At 39.2% G+C, this 17,608-nt stretch overlaps 1 protein-coding gene across 3 annotated transcripts in view; it reads left to right on the top strand.

The window, feature by feature from the left end:
* LOC137983183 (hemicentin-2-like) overlaps window positions 1–17,458 on the top strand; it is a 29,137-nt gene extending 11,679 nt beyond the window's left edge. For all 3 annotated transcript variants that reach the window (XM_068830364.1, XM_068830363.1, XM_068830362.1), the window contains exons 8-29: window positions 1–215; window positions 467–724; window positions 1,877–2,137; window positions 2,484–2,741; window positions 3,114–3,374; window positions 3,720–3,977; window positions 4,374–4,634; window positions 4,981–5,238; window positions 5,621–5,881; window positions 6,228–6,485; window positions 6,829–7,089; window positions 7,435–7,692; window positions 8,006–8,266; window positions 8,664–8,921; window positions 9,126–9,392; window positions 10,189–10,449; window positions 11,044–11,310; window positions 13,046–13,399; window positions 14,015–14,143; window positions 15,306–15,333; window positions 16,283–16,352; window positions 16,966–17,458. The exon at window positions 1–215 is cut by the window's left edge and continues 46 nt beyond it. In XM_068830364.1, the coding sequence (XP_068686465.1) occupies window positions 1–215; window positions 467–724; window positions 1,877–2,137; window positions 2,484–2,741; window positions 3,114–3,374; window positions 3,720–3,977; window positions 4,374–4,634; window positions 4,981–5,238; window positions 5,621–5,881; window positions 6,228–6,485; window positions 6,829–7,089; window positions 7,435–7,692; window positions 8,006–8,266; window positions 8,664–8,921; window positions 9,126–9,392; window positions 10,189–10,449; window positions 11,044–11,310; window positions 13,046–13,399; window positions 14,015–14,143; window positions 15,306–15,333; window positions 16,283–16,352; window positions 16,966–16,977 (4,975 nt within the window). In that variant the 3' untranslated portion in view covers window positions 16,978–17,458. The remainder of the gene's footprint in view (window positions 216–466; window positions 725–1,876; window positions 2,138–2,483; window positions 2,742–3,113; window positions 3,375–3,719; window positions 3,978–4,373; window positions 4,635–4,980; window positions 5,239–5,620; window positions 5,882–6,227; window positions 6,486–6,828; window positions 7,090–7,434; window positions 7,693–8,005; window positions 8,267–8,663; window positions 8,922–9,125; window positions 9,393–10,188; window positions 10,450–11,043; window positions 11,311–13,045; window positions 13,400–14,014; window positions 14,144–15,305; window positions 15,334–16,282; window positions 16,353–16,965) is intronic.
* The last annotated feature ends 150 nt before the right edge of the window (window positions 17,459–17,608 follow it).

Raw genomic sequence — 17,608 nt, forward strand, 5'->3', positions numbered from 1 at the left:
AGGAGATGACGTGGAGCTCGACTGCATTAGAGTAGGAAGACCTCATCCATTGGTCTCGTGGGCCAAAATCAATGGGAAAACGTATGTTACATACCAAGACGATCAGAGGCTTACCATCAAGAATATTAATCGGACCGATGCTGGCACATACAGATGTACGGCTACAAATGGCATCGGGAAAGCGGCGACCGCTACAAGACACGTCAATGTTTTCTGTAGGTTAAATTTAGTTAGCAGCCAAAACTCTGAAGGAGAGACTTTTAAAATATTAGTTATCAGAACAATGAGTACAATTTATGTAACTCTTTTTATGAGAAATTCAAAGGATGGCATTTCTCAGCCAGCAAAAAGGTGTAGTAAGAATACTGACCTCTCTTCATAGAGATCGAGAGGGCAATATGTGAATAACAAAAGTGCATGCGGAGAATTTAGTTAACTTTCAAACAGAGTTTGTCCATCTTTGCAGATCCACCAAGGGTGATCAGCACACAAACTCAGCACACGGTGAACGACACGCAAGACGTACGCCTGGTGTGTAATGCAAGTGGAAATCCGCTGCCAGAGATAACTTGGTCGAAAAGACACAACTCCAGCCTTTTAAATGCACATTTCGGTGTCCTGGTTATAAAAACGATAAAGAAAACCGATTCTGGAGAATATCAATGCAATGCTACTAATGGAATTGGAGAAGATGCTATTGCCATTTTTACTGTAGTAGTTAACTGTAAGTTTTTTAAGTAAAGAGAACCCAAAGGGTATTTGAAGGATTTGAAGTACGACGGATAATAACATAACAAGAGCATGATCTTGGAAAAGGTCATTGGATTTGGGACGTTTTACATCTCACCTCCTCCTTGGCCAGTGGATCATGCAAGAACAACCCAATATTATAAAAAGCAAGAGAAAATACACGGCTCAGTGGATCATCATATTTTGCTATCCTAAGGACGTTCGCGCTAATTGTTTGTGCGCAATTTTTACTGCGCAGGTAACGCGACTGCAATTTGTCACGCATTACTTCAAACATTAGTTAAGATCTTATGGCGACAAAAATGGCGGAGGAAAATTTCCAGGTCGGCTAAAGAATGAAGAATGGCACATTTATTTCCAATTCATCTTCAAAAACGCTCGTTCAGGATTAACTCTAATGTCTACGACATCCCCAGTGGCATGAAATTATCTAAAAAACCCAGTCCTATATTTCTATACACCTTATTTTTATGATTTTCGACGGACGAGTAGATGAGCATACGTGTCGTTATGATGACCTATCTATCGAAATTAGAGCATTTTTCCCTTGCCTTTTTCTCCGAAACAAAGTCGGTGACCCTCAACTTTTTTCATTTTTGGAATAAGTAATTTATGACCTAACTTCAGACGAGAAATGAAGCAAATTTCAATGTGGGAAGATTTTCGCGCGAACGTCCTTAAATCTCCAAGATAGCGCGAACAAAGACCAAGAAACTTGCCTAGCGTGAAACCTTGTTTGCTTTATGTGTAACTTTCGGAGGCCTAGGTGACCAGAAATGTGGATAAAAATCATGCCACTTGTTGATCGCGTAGTATCATTAGTATAAGAAGAGAGCTGATTATGCCGAGGAAAAAATCCTCGCGATAAAAATATCAAATACATCATTTGAAAAGTCAGAAAAAATAAGTAAATGGGTTGGTATCAACAAAAAATAAACTACTAATGACCACGTGATATTTCCGTTTCAATGAACATACCAAGAGCGGAAAGGCGGAAGCCAGTCTCCAATAGGAGGCCATGCTTGAAAGTAAACTGCCAAGCACATTAGTAGCTCTCTAACCATGTATACACTTTGTGAAAATATTTTGCTACGTGTTAGTTATTCTTCTACTTTGAATTCTGCAGACGCACCCATCATCAATCCTCTGACCAAGAGATTTAATGTCACCGAAGGAAACGATGTTGAGCTCGACTGTATCAGTGATGGGATGCCTCTTCCAGTGGTCACGTGGACAAAAGTTGGCAAGGTCTTAAATGTCTCACACTCGGCTGATGGGAGGATCAGCATCATCAACGCTACCAGAACAGATGCTGGTATATACATCTGTACAGTCACAAACGGCATCGGGAAACCGGCAAAAGCTACAAGATACCTCAATGTTTTCTGTAAGTCGATAAAGTAAAGCCAACGGGTAAAAATTTGGAAAATCCCTTTGGAATTTCTTTCTTCCCCCAAAAGGGGTCATCATGAAAAGGCTTTCTGAGATAAAGCCTTTCAGATCGTTTCGCTGATTAATAATTCAACCGGACGCCTCCTGGCATGCTATTCGATGAAATTCTTTGCCGGAAAAAGACTGCAACAGTAAACAGAGAAACATTTTGAATATTGCTTCCGAAGTGTAACGCAATGGCACAATAATATTTTGGTGATTTTAAGGGCAACTTCTTGTTGCAATTTACGCCATAAAACGAATATTTTGCAATGCCTAATTGCCTTGTCTAATCTTTCTAGATCCTCCAAGCATAATCAATACACATAGCAATCACACAGTTACAGAGCAGCAAGACTTGCGACTCAAGTGCAACGCAAGTGGAAATCCACAGCCAGAGATAATTTGGACGAAAACATCAAACTCCACCAGGCTTACCACAGTTGGGGGTGTTTTGGTTGTCAAAAATGTGAAGAACAACGATTCGGGGGACTACCAATGTAAAGCTAGTAATGGAATTGGAGACGATGCAATTTCCATTGTCACTATTATAGTCAACTGTAAGTCACAAACTGACAACTAGGAAAACCAACCTCTACACAATTAAAGAAAATATTTACAAAAACAGCTAGTGCACAGCCTCTATGATGTTCATGGTGCTTAACCCAATAGACAAACGGTTAGTGGCGAATTCACTTCGACAAAAAAAAAAAAACACATTTCCCAACTCATTGAATCAAACTTCCGTTCGTACTTTCCAAAATAAGCAGTGGTGCTTATCATTCTAGAGATCTACGCTGTCTTATTATCATTATTATTATTATTAGTATTATTATTATTATTACTATTATTATTATTATTATTATTATTATTATTATTATTTATTAAGTATTTGGAATAATTTGATCTTGGCATTTCTTTGTAATCTCCAGACGCACCTGCCATCAATCTACCGACCAAGAGATATAATGTCACTGAAGGAAACGATGTGGACCTCGCCTGTACTAGTCATGGGAAACCTCTTCCAATAGTCACGTGGACAAAGATTAGCCAGGCATCAAGCGATTCATACCCCTCTGGTCAGCAGCTTGCCATCACGCATGCTAACAGAACCGATGCTGGGACATACGTGTGTACGGCCACAAATGGCATAGGGAAACCGGCAAACGCTACAAGATACCTCAATGTTTTCTGTAAGTCGATAAAGTAAAGCCAACGGGTAAGAATTTGGGAAATCTTTTTGGAATTCCTTTCTTCGCCCAAAAGGGGTCATTATGAAAACTTTCTGAGATAATGCCTTTCAGATCGTTTCGCTGATTAATAATTCAATCGGATGCCTCCTGACATGCTATTCGATGAAATTCTTTGCCGGAAAAAGACTGCAACAGTAAACAGAGAAACATTTTGAATATTGCTTCCGAAGTGTAACGCAATGGCACAATAATATTTAGGTGATTTTAAGGGCAACTTCTTGTTGTAAAGTTACGCCAGAAAACGAATATTTTGCAATGCCTAATTGCCTTGTCTAATCTTTCTAGATCCTCCAAGCATAATCAATACACATAGCAATCACACAGTTACAGAGCAACAAGACCTGCGACTCAAGTGCAACGCAACTGGAAATCCACAGCCAGAGATAATTTGGACAAAAATATCAAACTCCACCAGGCTTACCACAGTTGGGGGTGTTTTGGTTGTAAAAAATGTGAAGAACAACGATTCGGGGGACTACCAATGTAAAGCTAGTAATGGAATTGGAGACGATGCAATTTCCATTGTCACTATTATAGTCAACCGTAAGTCACAAACTGACAACTAGTGAAACCAACCTCTACACAATTAAAGAAAATATTTACAAAAACAGCTAGTGCACAGCCTCTATGTTGTTCATAGTGCTTAACCCAATAGACCGTGAACGGTTAGTGGCGAATTCACTTCGACAAAAAAAAAGAACACATTTCCCAACTGACTGAAATCAATCTTCCGTTCGTACTTTCCAAAATAAGCAGTGGTGCTTTTCATTCTAGAGATCTACGCTGTCTTATTGTTATTATTTTTATAATTATTATTATTATTATCATTATTATTATTGTAATTATTATTATTGTTATTATTATTATTATTATTATTATTATTATCATTTATTAAGTATTTGGAATAATTTGATCTTGGCATTTCTTTGTGATCTCCAGACGCACCTGCCATCAATCCACCGACCAAGAGATATAATGTCACTGAAGGAAACCACGTGGATCTCGAATGTACTAGTCATGGGACACCTCTTCCAATAGTCACGTGGACTAAGATTAGTCAGGCATCAAGCGATTCATACCCCTCTGGTCAGCGGCTTGCCATCACGCATGCCAACAGAAGCGATGCTGGGACATACGTGTGTACGGCCACAAATGGGATAGGGAAATCGGCAACAGCTAGAAGATACCTCAATGTTTTCTGTAAGTCGATAAAGTAGAGCCAACTAGATAGAATTTGGGAAATCTCTTTGTAATTTCTTTCTTCGCTCAAAAAGGGGTCATTATGAGAACTTTCTGAGATAAAGCCTTTCAGATCGTTTCGCTGTATATAAATTCAATCGGACGCCCCCTGACATGTTATTCGATAAAATTCTTTGCCGGAAAAAGACTGCAACAGTAAACAGAGAAACCTTTTGAATATTGCTTCCGAAGTGTAACGCAATGGCACAATAATATTTTGGTGATTTTAAGGGCAACTTCTTGTTGTAAAGTTACGCCATAAAACGAATTATTTGCAATGCCTAATTCCCTCATCTAACCTTTCTAGATCCTCCAAGCATAATCATTACACATAGGAATCACACAGTTACAGAGCAACAAGACTTGCGACTCAAGTGCAACGCAAGTGGAAATCCACAGCCAGAGATAATTTGGACAAAAATATCAAACTCCACCAGGCTTACCACAGTTGGGGATGTTTTGGTTGTCAAAAGTGTGAAGAACAACGATTCGGGGGACTACCAATGTAAAGCTAGTAATGGAATTGGAGACGATGCAATTTCCATTGTCACTATTATAGTCAACCGTAAGTCACAAACTGACAACTAGTGAAACCAACCTCTACACAATTAAAGAAAATATTTACAAAATCAGCTAGTGCACAGCCTCTATGATGTTCATGGTGCTTAACCCAATAGACAAACGGCTAGTGGCGAATTCACTTCGACAAAAAAAAAAATAACACATTTCCCAACTGACTGAAATCAATCTTCCGTTAGACTTTCCAAAATAAGCAATGGTGCTTATCATTCTAGAGATCTACGCAGTCTTATTATTATTATTATTATTATTATTATTATTATTATTATTATTATTATTATTATTATTATTATTATTATTATTATTATTATTATTCTCTATTAAGTATTTGGAATAATTTGATCTTGGCATTTCTTTGTGATCTCCAGACGCACCTGCCATCAATCCACCGACCAAGAGATATAATGTCACTGAAGGAAACCACGTGGACCTCGAATGTACTAGTCATGGGACACCTCTTCCAATAGTCACGTGGACTAAGATTAGTCAGGCATCAAGCGATTCATACCCCTCTGGTCAGCGGCTTGCCATCACGCATGCCAACAGAAGCGATGCTGGGACATACGTGTGTACGGCCACAAATGGGATAGGGAAATCGGCAACAGCTAGAAGATACCTCAATGTTTTCTGTAAGTCGATAAAGTAGAGCCAACTAGATAGAATTTGGGAAATCTCTTTGTAATTTCTTTCTTCGCTCAAAAAGGGGTCATTATGAAAACTTTCTGAGATAAAGCCTTTCAGATCGTTTCGCTGTATATAAATTCAATCGGACGCCCCCTGACATGTTATTCGATAAAATTCTTTGCCGGAAAAAGACTGCAACAGTAAACAGAGAAACATTTTGAATATTGCTTCCGAAGTGTAACGCAATGGCACAATAATATTTTGGTGATTTTAAGGGCAACTTCTTGTTGTAAAGTTACGCCATAAAACGAATTATTTGCAATGCCTAATTCCCTCATCTAACCTTTCTAGATCCTCCAAGCATAATCATTACACATAGGAATCACACAGTTACAGAGCAACAAGACTTGCGACTCAAGTGCAACGCAAGTGGAAATCCACAGCCAGAGATAATTTGGACAAAAATATCAAACTCCACCAGGCTTACCACAGTTGGGGATGTTTTGGTTGTCAAAAGTGTGAAGAACAACGATTCGGGGGACTACCAATGTAAAGCTAGTAATGGAATTGGAGACGATGCAATTTCCATTGTCACTATTATAGTCAACCGTAAGTCACAAACTGACAACTAGTGAAACCAACCTCTACACAATTAAAGAAAATATTTACAAAATCAGCTAGTGCACAGCCTCTATGATGTTCATGGTGCTTAACCCAATAGACAAACGGCTAGTGGCGAATTCACTTCGACAAAAAAAAAAAGAACACATTTCCCAACTGACTGAAATCAATCTTCCGTTAGACTTTCCAAAATAAGCAATGGTGCTTATCATTCTAGAGATCTACGCAGTCTTATTATTATTATTATTATTATTATTATTATTATTATTATTATTATTCTCTATTAAGTATTTGGAATAATTTGATCTTGGCATTTCTTTGTGATCTCCAGACGCACCTGCCATCAATCCACCGACCAAGAGATATAATGTCACTGAAGGAAACCACGTGGACCTCGAATGTACTAGTGATGGGAAACCTCTTCCAATAGTCACGTGGACAAAGATTAACCAGACATCAAGCGATTCGTACCCCTCTGGTCAGCGGCTTGCCATCACGCATGCTAACAGAACCGATGCTGGGACATACGTGTGTACGGCCACAAATGGCATAGGGAAACCGGCAAACGCTACAAGACACCTCAATGTTTTCTGTAAGTCGATAACGTAAAGCCAACGGGTAAGAATTTGGAAGATCGCTTTGGAATTTCTTTCTTCGCCCAAAAGGGGTTATTATGAAAACTTTCTGAGATAATGCCTTTCAGATCGTTTCGCTGATTAATAATTCAAGCGGATGCCTCCTGACATGCTATTCGATGAAATTCTTTGCCGGAAAAAGACTGCAACAATAAACAGAGAAACATTTTGAATATTGCTTACGAAGTGTAACGCAATGGCACAATAATATTTTGGTGATTTTAAGGGCAACTTCTTGTTGTAAAGTTACGCCATAAAACGAGTATTTTGCAATGCCTAATTGCCTTGTCTAATCTTTCTAGATCCTCCAAGCATAATCAATACACATAGCAATCACACAGTTACAGAGCAGCAAGACTTGCGACTCAAGTGCAATGCAACTGGAAATCCACAGCCAGAGATAATTTGGACAAAAATATCAAACTCCGCCAGGCTTACCACAGTTGGGGGTGTTTTGGTTGTCAAAAGTGTGAAGAACAACGATTCGGGGGACTACCAATGTAAAGCTAGTAATGGAATTGGAGACGATGCAATTTCCATTGTCACTATTATAGTCAACTGTAAGTCACAAACTGACAACTAGTGAAACCAACCTCTACACAATTAAAGAAAATATTTACAAAAACAGCTAGTGCACAGACTCTATGATGTTCATGGTGCTTAACCCTATAGACAAATGGTTAGTGGCGAATTCACTTCGACAAAAAAAAAATAATCACACATTTCCCAGCTGATTGAAATCAATCTTCCGTTTGTACTTTCGAAAATAAGCAATGGTGCTTATAACTCCAGAGATCTACGCTGTCTTATTTTTATTATTCTTTATTAAGTATTTGGAATAATTTGATCTTGGCATTTCTTTGTGATCTCCAGACGCACCTGCCATCAATCCACCGACCAAGAGGTATAATGTCACTGAAGGAAACCACGTGGACCTCGAATGTACTAGTGATGGGAAACCTCTTCCAATAGTCACGTGGACAAAGATTAACCAGACATCAAGCGATTCGTACCCCTCTGGTCAGCGGCTTGCCATCACGCATGCTAACAGAACCGATGCTGGGACATACGTGTGTACGGCCACAAATGGCATAGGGAAACCGGCAAACGCTACAAGACATCTCAATGTTTTCTGTACGTTTATTTACTTTAAGGTTTACTCATTAGCTAACCGAAAAAACTAATAAGATTTAATACTGATTTCCTGAGAAATGTATTTCTAATTCTATTAGTACAGACAAGAAGGGCGACAAAAGAAGCAATTCCCAAAAGTTAAGCTTATTAGATGATTGGCTGGGTGTATTTAAGCAATGCGTGCAAAACATTTTTTCAGGGTCTAGCTTTATTTTTAAGACGTTGTCTATCATGGTCAACTCTGTAGGAATACTCAAAGCGATCATAAAAATGTCACTCTCGAATATTTGCCCAAGAGAGACAATATTCTGGGGCAACAATTCTTGAAAGATAATCTGTACGAGAATGATCGTTTTTTTTTTCCTTTTAAAGTCAATAGTTTTCTTCAACTTTTTAGATCCTCCAAGCATGATCAAGAGACAAGATAGTCCAACAGTGAACGAGACGGACGACCTGCGCCTTGTATGCAACGCGAATGGAAATCCGCCACCAAAGATAACATGGACGAAAAGACCTAGCCCCTCCCTGTTAAACTCCACGGACGGTGTTCTTGTTGTGAAAGGTGCGGTGAAAGCCGATTCTGGATATTACCAATGCAAGGCTAGCAATGGAATTGGAGAGGATGCAATTACTACCTCGTCCGTAATGGTCAACTGTAAGTCACAATTTTTGAAGAAACAAGAACAACAAAACTTACCATGAATTCATCTAGTAGGATAGTTTTCATAATAATAGTCGCGGCGACTGCTGACGTTTTTACTTTCTCAATCATTCTACCACATCAGTAAGAAGTCAACAAAACATCATTAGGTGCCGAATTTTGGGGGGAAAAAGCTATTGATTGTTCTTTTTTCTACAGACAAACCAAGAGCGACGAACCTAACATCGAACGTGGAAAAGATGGATAATGTGTTTGAGGGACAGACAATAAAATTCTTTTGCAGCGCAGACAGTGTTCCACCTGCTGTATACGAATTTCGCTTCAAGAGGGAATTTCTCGGTTATTCCAAAGATGGCGAGTTCGTCATTCAAAGCGTTAACTCCTCACACAAAGGGGAATATGAATGTGTACCCAGCAACATTCTTGGCATCGGAGACATAGCGGCCATGAGCCTCAACGTGTTGTGTACGTGTCGGAATGTAGAAATATTTTCCACTTTGATAACGTCTTTGTTTACATTGATTTTGTTTCATTAAAGGCTGGTTTACACATGCGACGCAAGCATAAGCATAAGCAACATACGCAGGCGCATTAACTTGTTGTTAATTAGTGTCTTTTGTTCTAATGAAAGTTACCATTATCGAAACGCTACTGCGGCGTCTGCGTATCTTGCTAGTGCTTAAGCTTGCGTCGTATGTGTAAACCAGCCTTAACATACGAGTTATTTCTCACTTGCTCGCATATGGAATCGTGCTATTTACGACTGAGTTGACTTCAAACGGTAAAAGAACTAACTAAACTTTGTTAAATCTCCAGTTTTAAGCCTTTTAGCTTTGATAACGACCCAGCTATTAGCTGTCAAAATACGGCGCCGGTTAAATCTTGGGTGGCTAAGAGGCTGATGATCCCATACATTCTTGGTAAAATTTGGAATTGCTCACGTGAGGCTCAAAGTGAAATGCACTTTCAATGTACATTCAGCTGACTAATTAGAAAACAATAGCCTTGTGCTGATGATAGGGGGTAAACATGCAATTAGACCAAGTGACAATTAACGTCAAAAGAGGATCACATTTATCTGTTCATGTTGTTTAGAATTTTAAAAATATATATTCCATGTTCCTTCGTTTTTAAAGTCTCAATTGTGGAAATATATTTTTTTATGCAAAAGCATATTAACATCATCATGAATGCACAAACGACGGAAGCAAATGAATGGAAGCAAAATGGGTAATCAGAATTTTTTTTCACTTTGTTTCAGTTCCATCTTTAATAGACTTTATCTCCAATCATGCAACGGCTAACGAGACTGATAACATCACGTTGTTCTGCAATGCAACGGGAAATCCTCCGGCAAACATAACATGGGCATTTCTAAATGGCTCTCATCCGACAAATGTAACACGTGGAGAAACTCTTACCCTCTATAACATCAGCAGAAGAGAAGCAGGAACTTATCAGTGCACCGCTGGAAACGGAGTAATGGCCGATGCAAGGGTCAACGTTCACGTCACAGTAAATTGTAAGTAAGTGCCGCAGCGGAGAAATTGATAAGGGTGACCCTTTGCATTTTTTTTTCATTCGGCTTTGATTTTAGGCAATTTCAAGGTGAGTGTACGATTTACTGAAGTAAACAGTTCCTTTCTTTTTGTTTCCATTCAAAGAAGCTACACTGAGTACTGGTATGGACAATCTTACACCAAAAAGTCGTCATTTCGAAAAACATTTGCAGTGAGGAAAAAAATAGACAAAAAGAAAGAAAAATGATGAGATTTTTTTGTGATAAGTCACGTTATGGTCCTGAACTAATTCTTATTGCAAATTTTGTTTTTATAAACATATACAAATTATCTCTACGAAGACCTTACACCTCAGGAATTAACCAATGTATCTATCGACTGAGGAACTAGACCAAAGAAGTGTTTGAGGCTTTTTGCGCTTCGGTACAGCAGAAAAACAAAGAACCTTCTAGAGTCATTAGATTTTAAGTTTGCACTAAAAACGAGGAAACAAAAAAACAGCAACAAAAACGTTGAAACTAATTGCAATTGGTATTTTGTTAACGACAATATTGCTATTAGTCTGCTTCAACTCTTAGTCTACATGTTCCTTATAGACAAACCAGAGATGAAAAACAACAATACAATGGAAATCTGGACCTGGATAGACCACGAAACGGATGTCCATTGCGAAGCTAGGGGCGTTCCGTTGCCAGATATCACATGGAGTCGTGATGGCACAGTTAGTTCTATTGTACAGTCTCAATCACGTGTTAGTACACTGAAATTCACACCGAAAACGTCGGATGATTTTGGTTCCCTCGCATGCACTGCAACAAATCTGATGGGTTCAACAACGCAGAGAGTGATCTTAAACATGCTAGGTAAGGGTGAGTTTTTAGCGACAAAAAGTTAACCTAGTAACTCAATGCAGCAAGCAATGCAGAAAGGAACAATCAAACAAGTAATCAAGTCAACTAATGAAATCCAGCGAATAATAATTAGTGACTTAAAAAGCGCATCTTAACATGACGTGATGCTCAGATGCGCAGTAAATTAAGATGGTAAATAAGCTTATAAAAGAAATTAAAGGTATATAAATATATCTTATTAAGTGTTTTGGTGTGTAATATCGTTGAGTATTTTTACGAGTTGTGCTGTATTTTGACGATCCCGCTAGGACGAATCAAAATACAAACAACGAGTGGAAATACTCAGCGATACGACACACCAAAACATCTAATAAGCTATTTATTATCCAACTTTTTTTTGCACTAAATTCTTAGAAAATGAATTGTAAACAACCGCGAACGGGTGACAGATTTGTGCATGCGGGGCAACGTCAGCAACTAAACTAGTCAAACCGGTTCTCTACTGTAAATGACCAAGTGTACAGTTAACTAACTGTACAATATCGTGTAATATTTATACTCGTTTCGTGCATTTCATTTTGTTCAATAACTAACACAGTTGGATAATAATTATCGATACTAAAATATATAGTCAACGCCAATCGCACTCAAAGATAGTGCACCGCACCTTCAGCGGAAAGTATACCGAACATAGCTGCAAAATGCAACCAAAGCATTTCTATAACATTTCTTTAAAATCCGAATTCTTTTGTTTCACGATTTCAACTGCAATAAGATATTCTTTGAGAACATCAAATGCGATTAGCTGGCCGAGCCCGTTTCTCGAAAGTCCCGAAACTTTACGGGCCATTTTCGGGTGTCACAATTCTCTTTGTATCTCAAGAACGGAGTGGATTTAAGTTGTCAAACTTCACCGTCATTTTTCTTTTTGTTACCTTGAAAGATCCGCTTTCCAAAACGAGCGGTTGACGGTTTTCGGGCCCGAAAAGTTGTCGGAACTTTCGAGAAACGGCCACGACCAAGAGCATACAACTTCGTGGTGTCTTTACAGACCGAGTTATTTTTAGATTCGTTTTCGAGCGAAACTATACCTTTCCAGCTAATCACAAGTTCTGCATGACAAATTATTACTCATGGGATAGAGACTGGTCACTCGTGCAAGCAAGATCTTTCTTAAGAAGTCGTCTAAAAATAGCTTGATCTGTGAAAATGCCGTTACAGAGACCGTAGTATTGGAGTTGAAGACTGGTTAGGGGCTCCTGACGCGATAAGACAAGAAAAAGGTAGCAAGTATCCCGGTATACTAAAGATACTTCCATCGATTCTTCGCTGTCTCATACCGTAATTGGCCGAAGCAGAAAATGGTATAAGACCCTTGCCCCGCCCTTCCCCCCCCCCCCAACCCCAATCCCCCCAAATTTCGAACAGGCATTGTTTTTGTTTTGCTTGGGACCATTGTAAATCCCAAGAGAAACTGGAATTAATGCTTATGCAAAATTTCGGGGGGGGGGGGGGGCCGTGGGGGACAAAGAGTATTATGGTATTTTCCGACTCGGCCAATTGGTTAGGACTCTATCAACATATAACTCGCATTCTGCTAAATCCACTCAATTACGGCATTACGGGAAACATTCCAATTTTAAGTACATAACTGACAACTTTACTGACGTTGCGTCCTCCTGTACTGAAATGAGAGAACAAGCCATCATAATAATGACCAATCCAAAAATTGTCCTCGTGTTTCTAGCTGAACCAGAGGCGCCCCTAATCGTTCAGATCAATCCAGGTCTTAATGAAATGAAAATTCAATGGAAGGAATCCGTCACCGATCCCGATGCTCCTGTTCTGGAATATTTGGTGCAGCTTCGGGAGAAAAATGAGCAAAGCATGGAGTGGAGAAGCTGCACAGAAATGAGAAAGCCCCTGACATGCCTAATGACTGGTCTTCGAAGTGGTACTATGTACACTATCCGAGTTCGTGCGAGAAATGTTGTGGGTTACAGTGCGTTTACGATAAAGGAAGCTGAAACAACCTTAGATGAAGCTACTCCAACCGTTGGAGTTACCACAACAACAGAAGCGGAGGATGAACGTGATGAAGGTATAAAAAAGCAAAACAGTTTGAAGACTTTCAAATTTATAAGAATTTGTCCCGTCATTTTTTTCCTTTTGTGGAGGCACAGTGGCGTAGTGGTTACAGCGCCGACGTTTCGATTCCAAGGGTCGCTGGTTCGAGGCCTAGCTCAGTCTGTCATCGTGTTGTTTCCTTAGACAAGCGAATTTACGCCACATTGTCTCTCTTCACCCAGGTGTGTAAATGGGTACCCGCGATATACTGCTAGAGGTAACCCCGCGATGGACTAGCATCCCAGCTCCGGCCGTAATGGGCCCTAGTTAGGTCGCACGTGACTTTACCTTACCCACCTTTTTTCTTTATTGTTCCGATATATGTAAACTGGTCTTCATTTGAGGGTACTTTTCTATCTTCTTGGAAGTTCCTTTAAATTAATTAATTTATATTTATTTATTATACCAATTCGCTATTATTACATAATTACCTTATAATCAACATATAGAGTGTTTTTACTCTAACTAATTTTAACTATCCGATTACGAAAACGAAAGAAAAGGAGAAATCCAACTTGCTTTAAAAGATGTAAATGTTACCGAAAGTCACCTCGATATCTGACTGTTTTTTTTTTTTTTGTATTCTTAGATGACAAAACAATTAGGCGATTTAAAGACCAGTCGGGATTCAGTATTTATGCCGTCCTTGGAGGGGTGATAGGTACCTTGGTGATAACCATCGTTGTCATAGCAAGACAGAGGCGAAAGTGTGGTCGCGGTATGTGTTGTCAAGTATTTTTGCATGACTTTCATCAAAATGTGACTTTGGTCCACTTCTATATTTCATTGATGGTGGAAAAACAATATGATCGCCTGAGAAATACTTGTCTTGTACCGTCGTTATTAATTAATTAACAAAAATTCATATCAACATAACTGTACAACCTCTCACGTCACAAAGACCACGTGGGCTCATTATCACTCTCAGAAAACTGAAAAAATCAAGTTATGAAAACTACTTTCAGAAGGGCAAAAAGCTTATTAGTGAGAGCACTCGCCTCCCACAATGTTGCCAAGGTTCGATTTCTGGACTCGATGTCAAAAAGACTCCTGTTTTCTCATAGGCAGCCCAAGCTCGGTATACGATTTATAGACTTTGTATGGGAAAACATACTTTGAGCTGATAAACGCTAAAATACGCTGTAATGGGCCAAAAATCGTTGTGTGGTCCCGGAGTGGAGTTGATGTGATAAGAAATTTATCTGGGCTTAAGGCTGTGGTGTTTTTATGACGATTCGGACCGTTGGTTCGTGATGCGAGAGCAATTTGTGGGACGAAATCGCCGCGAGTCACCAGCCTTTCTTCTCTTTATGAGGGGAAATGACAATTAACGACATCGCAAAAATTGGAAAGCCACAAAACCCGTCTAAAACGGACACAAATTTGCCCTCCGATTGCACAGAAAAGACGAGGACAACCGTATGTAGAGGTAAGCGAACTTATTTCTACATTTACAGCTTATTTTAGCATTTATAAGCTCAAAGTATGTTTTCCCATACAAAGTCTATAAATCGTATACCGAGCTTGCGCTGCCTGTGGTTTTCTATGTTTGCTTCAACAACGTGGAAAAAATGAGGACAATCTATTTGGATGCAGTATGCCGGTTCGTTGTAATTATGAAAGGAATATTTACTACTTGTTCCTTCTCCTTCCTTTTCTTCAACTAAAATAAAAGTGACTATGAAATACAACTGACGATAAAAAAATGAAACAGAAAGCCCTAAAACGCTATCCAAAAATCAGTACCAGGCCGCAAGAATGTGGATGATAACTTCTATAACGCTACGCTATGCAAGCAAATTGGTTAAAAAAACAACAACAGCAACTTCAAAAAACTTTAAAGTAGAGCTAAAATTTAAGCCTTCCTTCTACTTTTTCAGCTACCCTGAACAAGACAGCAAATAAGAGGTAAGTGGCGAGTGGCGTGTCTGAGAGTTTCCGGCAATTTTCTAAAAAATAATCTCCATGTGTCCCATAAAGACCGATGCATGCAAATGGCTGGCTGTTAAGTAATACGGACATAACCCAGGAAGAAATCTATTACCAATGGCACATAAAACAACAATTCAAAATGACCCACGAAGCAAATTAGTGGCCTTCTTATGACTTTTGATTCGTCTTTCACGCCCCCACTCCCCCCCCCCCCCCCCCCCAATCCCAACTCTATTTCACAAATCCTAAGATATTTATCATAACAGAGCAGGGGCACCCAACGAATCTGTTCCTCACATTATCTGTTCCCCAGAGGAATCTTGCTTGCTGGCAAAAATACAGGTGTTTCGATGAGCTGGCTGGGAAATTTTGTTATTGATGGAGGTTTTGCCTGGGAATTACTGACTTTTTCTAGCATTTCAAACCGAGCTGGCCGTAGAAACTCTGAAGACTGAGGACGACTAAAAAAAAAAGCACAAAAAAGAACCCGTTTCCTCTCCCAGAGAGTAGTCACAAACATACGACGGCTGGTCAGAGTGATTGCGCATGCGGAAAAAAACCTGTTTTGTCCCGATTTTGTCGTTTTTGTTCGGTCGTTTCGGATCAAGGGATTTAAAAGCGCGCAAAATACTTGGCTGGGAAATAAATTTGATCAGCTGGCTGGGAAACCAACCAATTTTATCTAGCTGGCTGGGAAATTTCTTGTGTGTCTTGCTGGGAAAAAGGAACAGATAATGTTTTCCCAGCAACACTGAAAAACACCTGAAAATGCCTTAATAACATTTATTTTCATTAACTGGGGTATAATAATACATTTTACAACAAATTGGTCGTTGGGTGCCCCTGACAGAGGTTAGATACAATTGTTAACGGTTCCTATGCCATATAATAATTACATCTTTTGAAGTGTTTGCTTTCGTTAAAGCCTAAAGGACGAGGAAAATGGACACGATAATGAAGCTTGCACAGAAAATCCCGCGAAAAAGGAAGAAGAGGTAAGAATGCACTTTCTTGTGAATGTAATCCAAATTTTTGGCCTTGAATATCAGTCTGTTCAATAGGAAATAGATATGGTGGAAATATTGCTTCAAAATGAAGCATAGATAAGAAAAGACCAAAAAAGGACTAAGAATCTCAAGATGTCTTAACTGTAGAATACCCGGCCACTCCAATACACTTCGAAAATTGCGGCTACGTGAGTACGCGGCTACTCTATTACGCCCAAAGGCGCTAACTGTGGCTCTCGACCCAGATCTGATAGATAGTCTTCTTTGGCCTCAAAAGGAGGCATTTCCATTAAACCGCAAGAATTTAAATCTGGTTCTACAGTATCTGGAGCGATCGGTCATTCAAAGCTCAGGTGACTGACACTTGATCATACAAGTGGCCACCCAAGAACTAGAACTCTTACTTGAGAGTCAAAAACTGTTGGTAAAATTACTTAGACCGGAAGTGATTCTGTATTATCGATCGAAAGTGAAAATATTTTGTAAACAGCGTGCCATCATTCTATAGTGCTTAAGTAATTTCAGTCACCACATCCTAAAATAAAATTGATTGAGCCACTTCCAATTAAAATTTGGAATGTTTTCTTTCATTATCTTGAAGGATCAAGTGTGAGAAAGTGGTCAACTGAACGGTCGACTGTCTCTATCTATCGTATGAGAATGTCTGATGGTTATCCAGTTTCTTGGTGGCCTCCACGTAAACTATCTGCATCCGAAAAACACCAAAGGAGCGGCACTATTTAATGAGGACATCATGATCAGGCTTGGTTAAATGATGGTTGATTGAACAGGCCGAGGACTGATATTCCCAACTTTTGCCATGATTTAATTTTTCCACCTCAAAAAGTTATTGTCGTACAGCAACGTTTATATAAAGCACCAATCCCCACAGAACATTTCAACATTGCGTGCCGGTCCATTTGCATGTATATCAAGTATATTATCATGTAAACATACCCAACATTGTGTGTCGGTCCATTTTTGTTCTTGAATTTGTATATACTTCCATACATGTAAACATACCCGTATGATTTCGCAGTTCGAGTAAAATTGATGTTCTAAAGTTATCAGATTAAATCGAACTGAAAGTGAAATGGCATTTGATGTTCCCTCAGACTCTGTTTTTACTTCGATACTAGCAGGAATTCAACAAGCAGTTTCACCTGAAATCCCTCTTAAACAAGAAAAAATTTCAGAAATAGTGTTTCGTTTGCGGAATGGTAAGAAATGGTAAGGGAGAGGGG

The sequence above is a fragment of the Montipora foliosa genome, chromosome 13 (assembly GCF_036669935.1).
Source record: "Montipora foliosa isolate CH-2021 chromosome 13, ASM3666993v2, whole genome shotgun sequence".
In the NCBI taxonomy this organism is placed as follows: Eukaryota; Metazoa; Cnidaria; class Anthozoa; order Scleractinia; family Acroporidae; genus Montipora; species Montipora foliosa.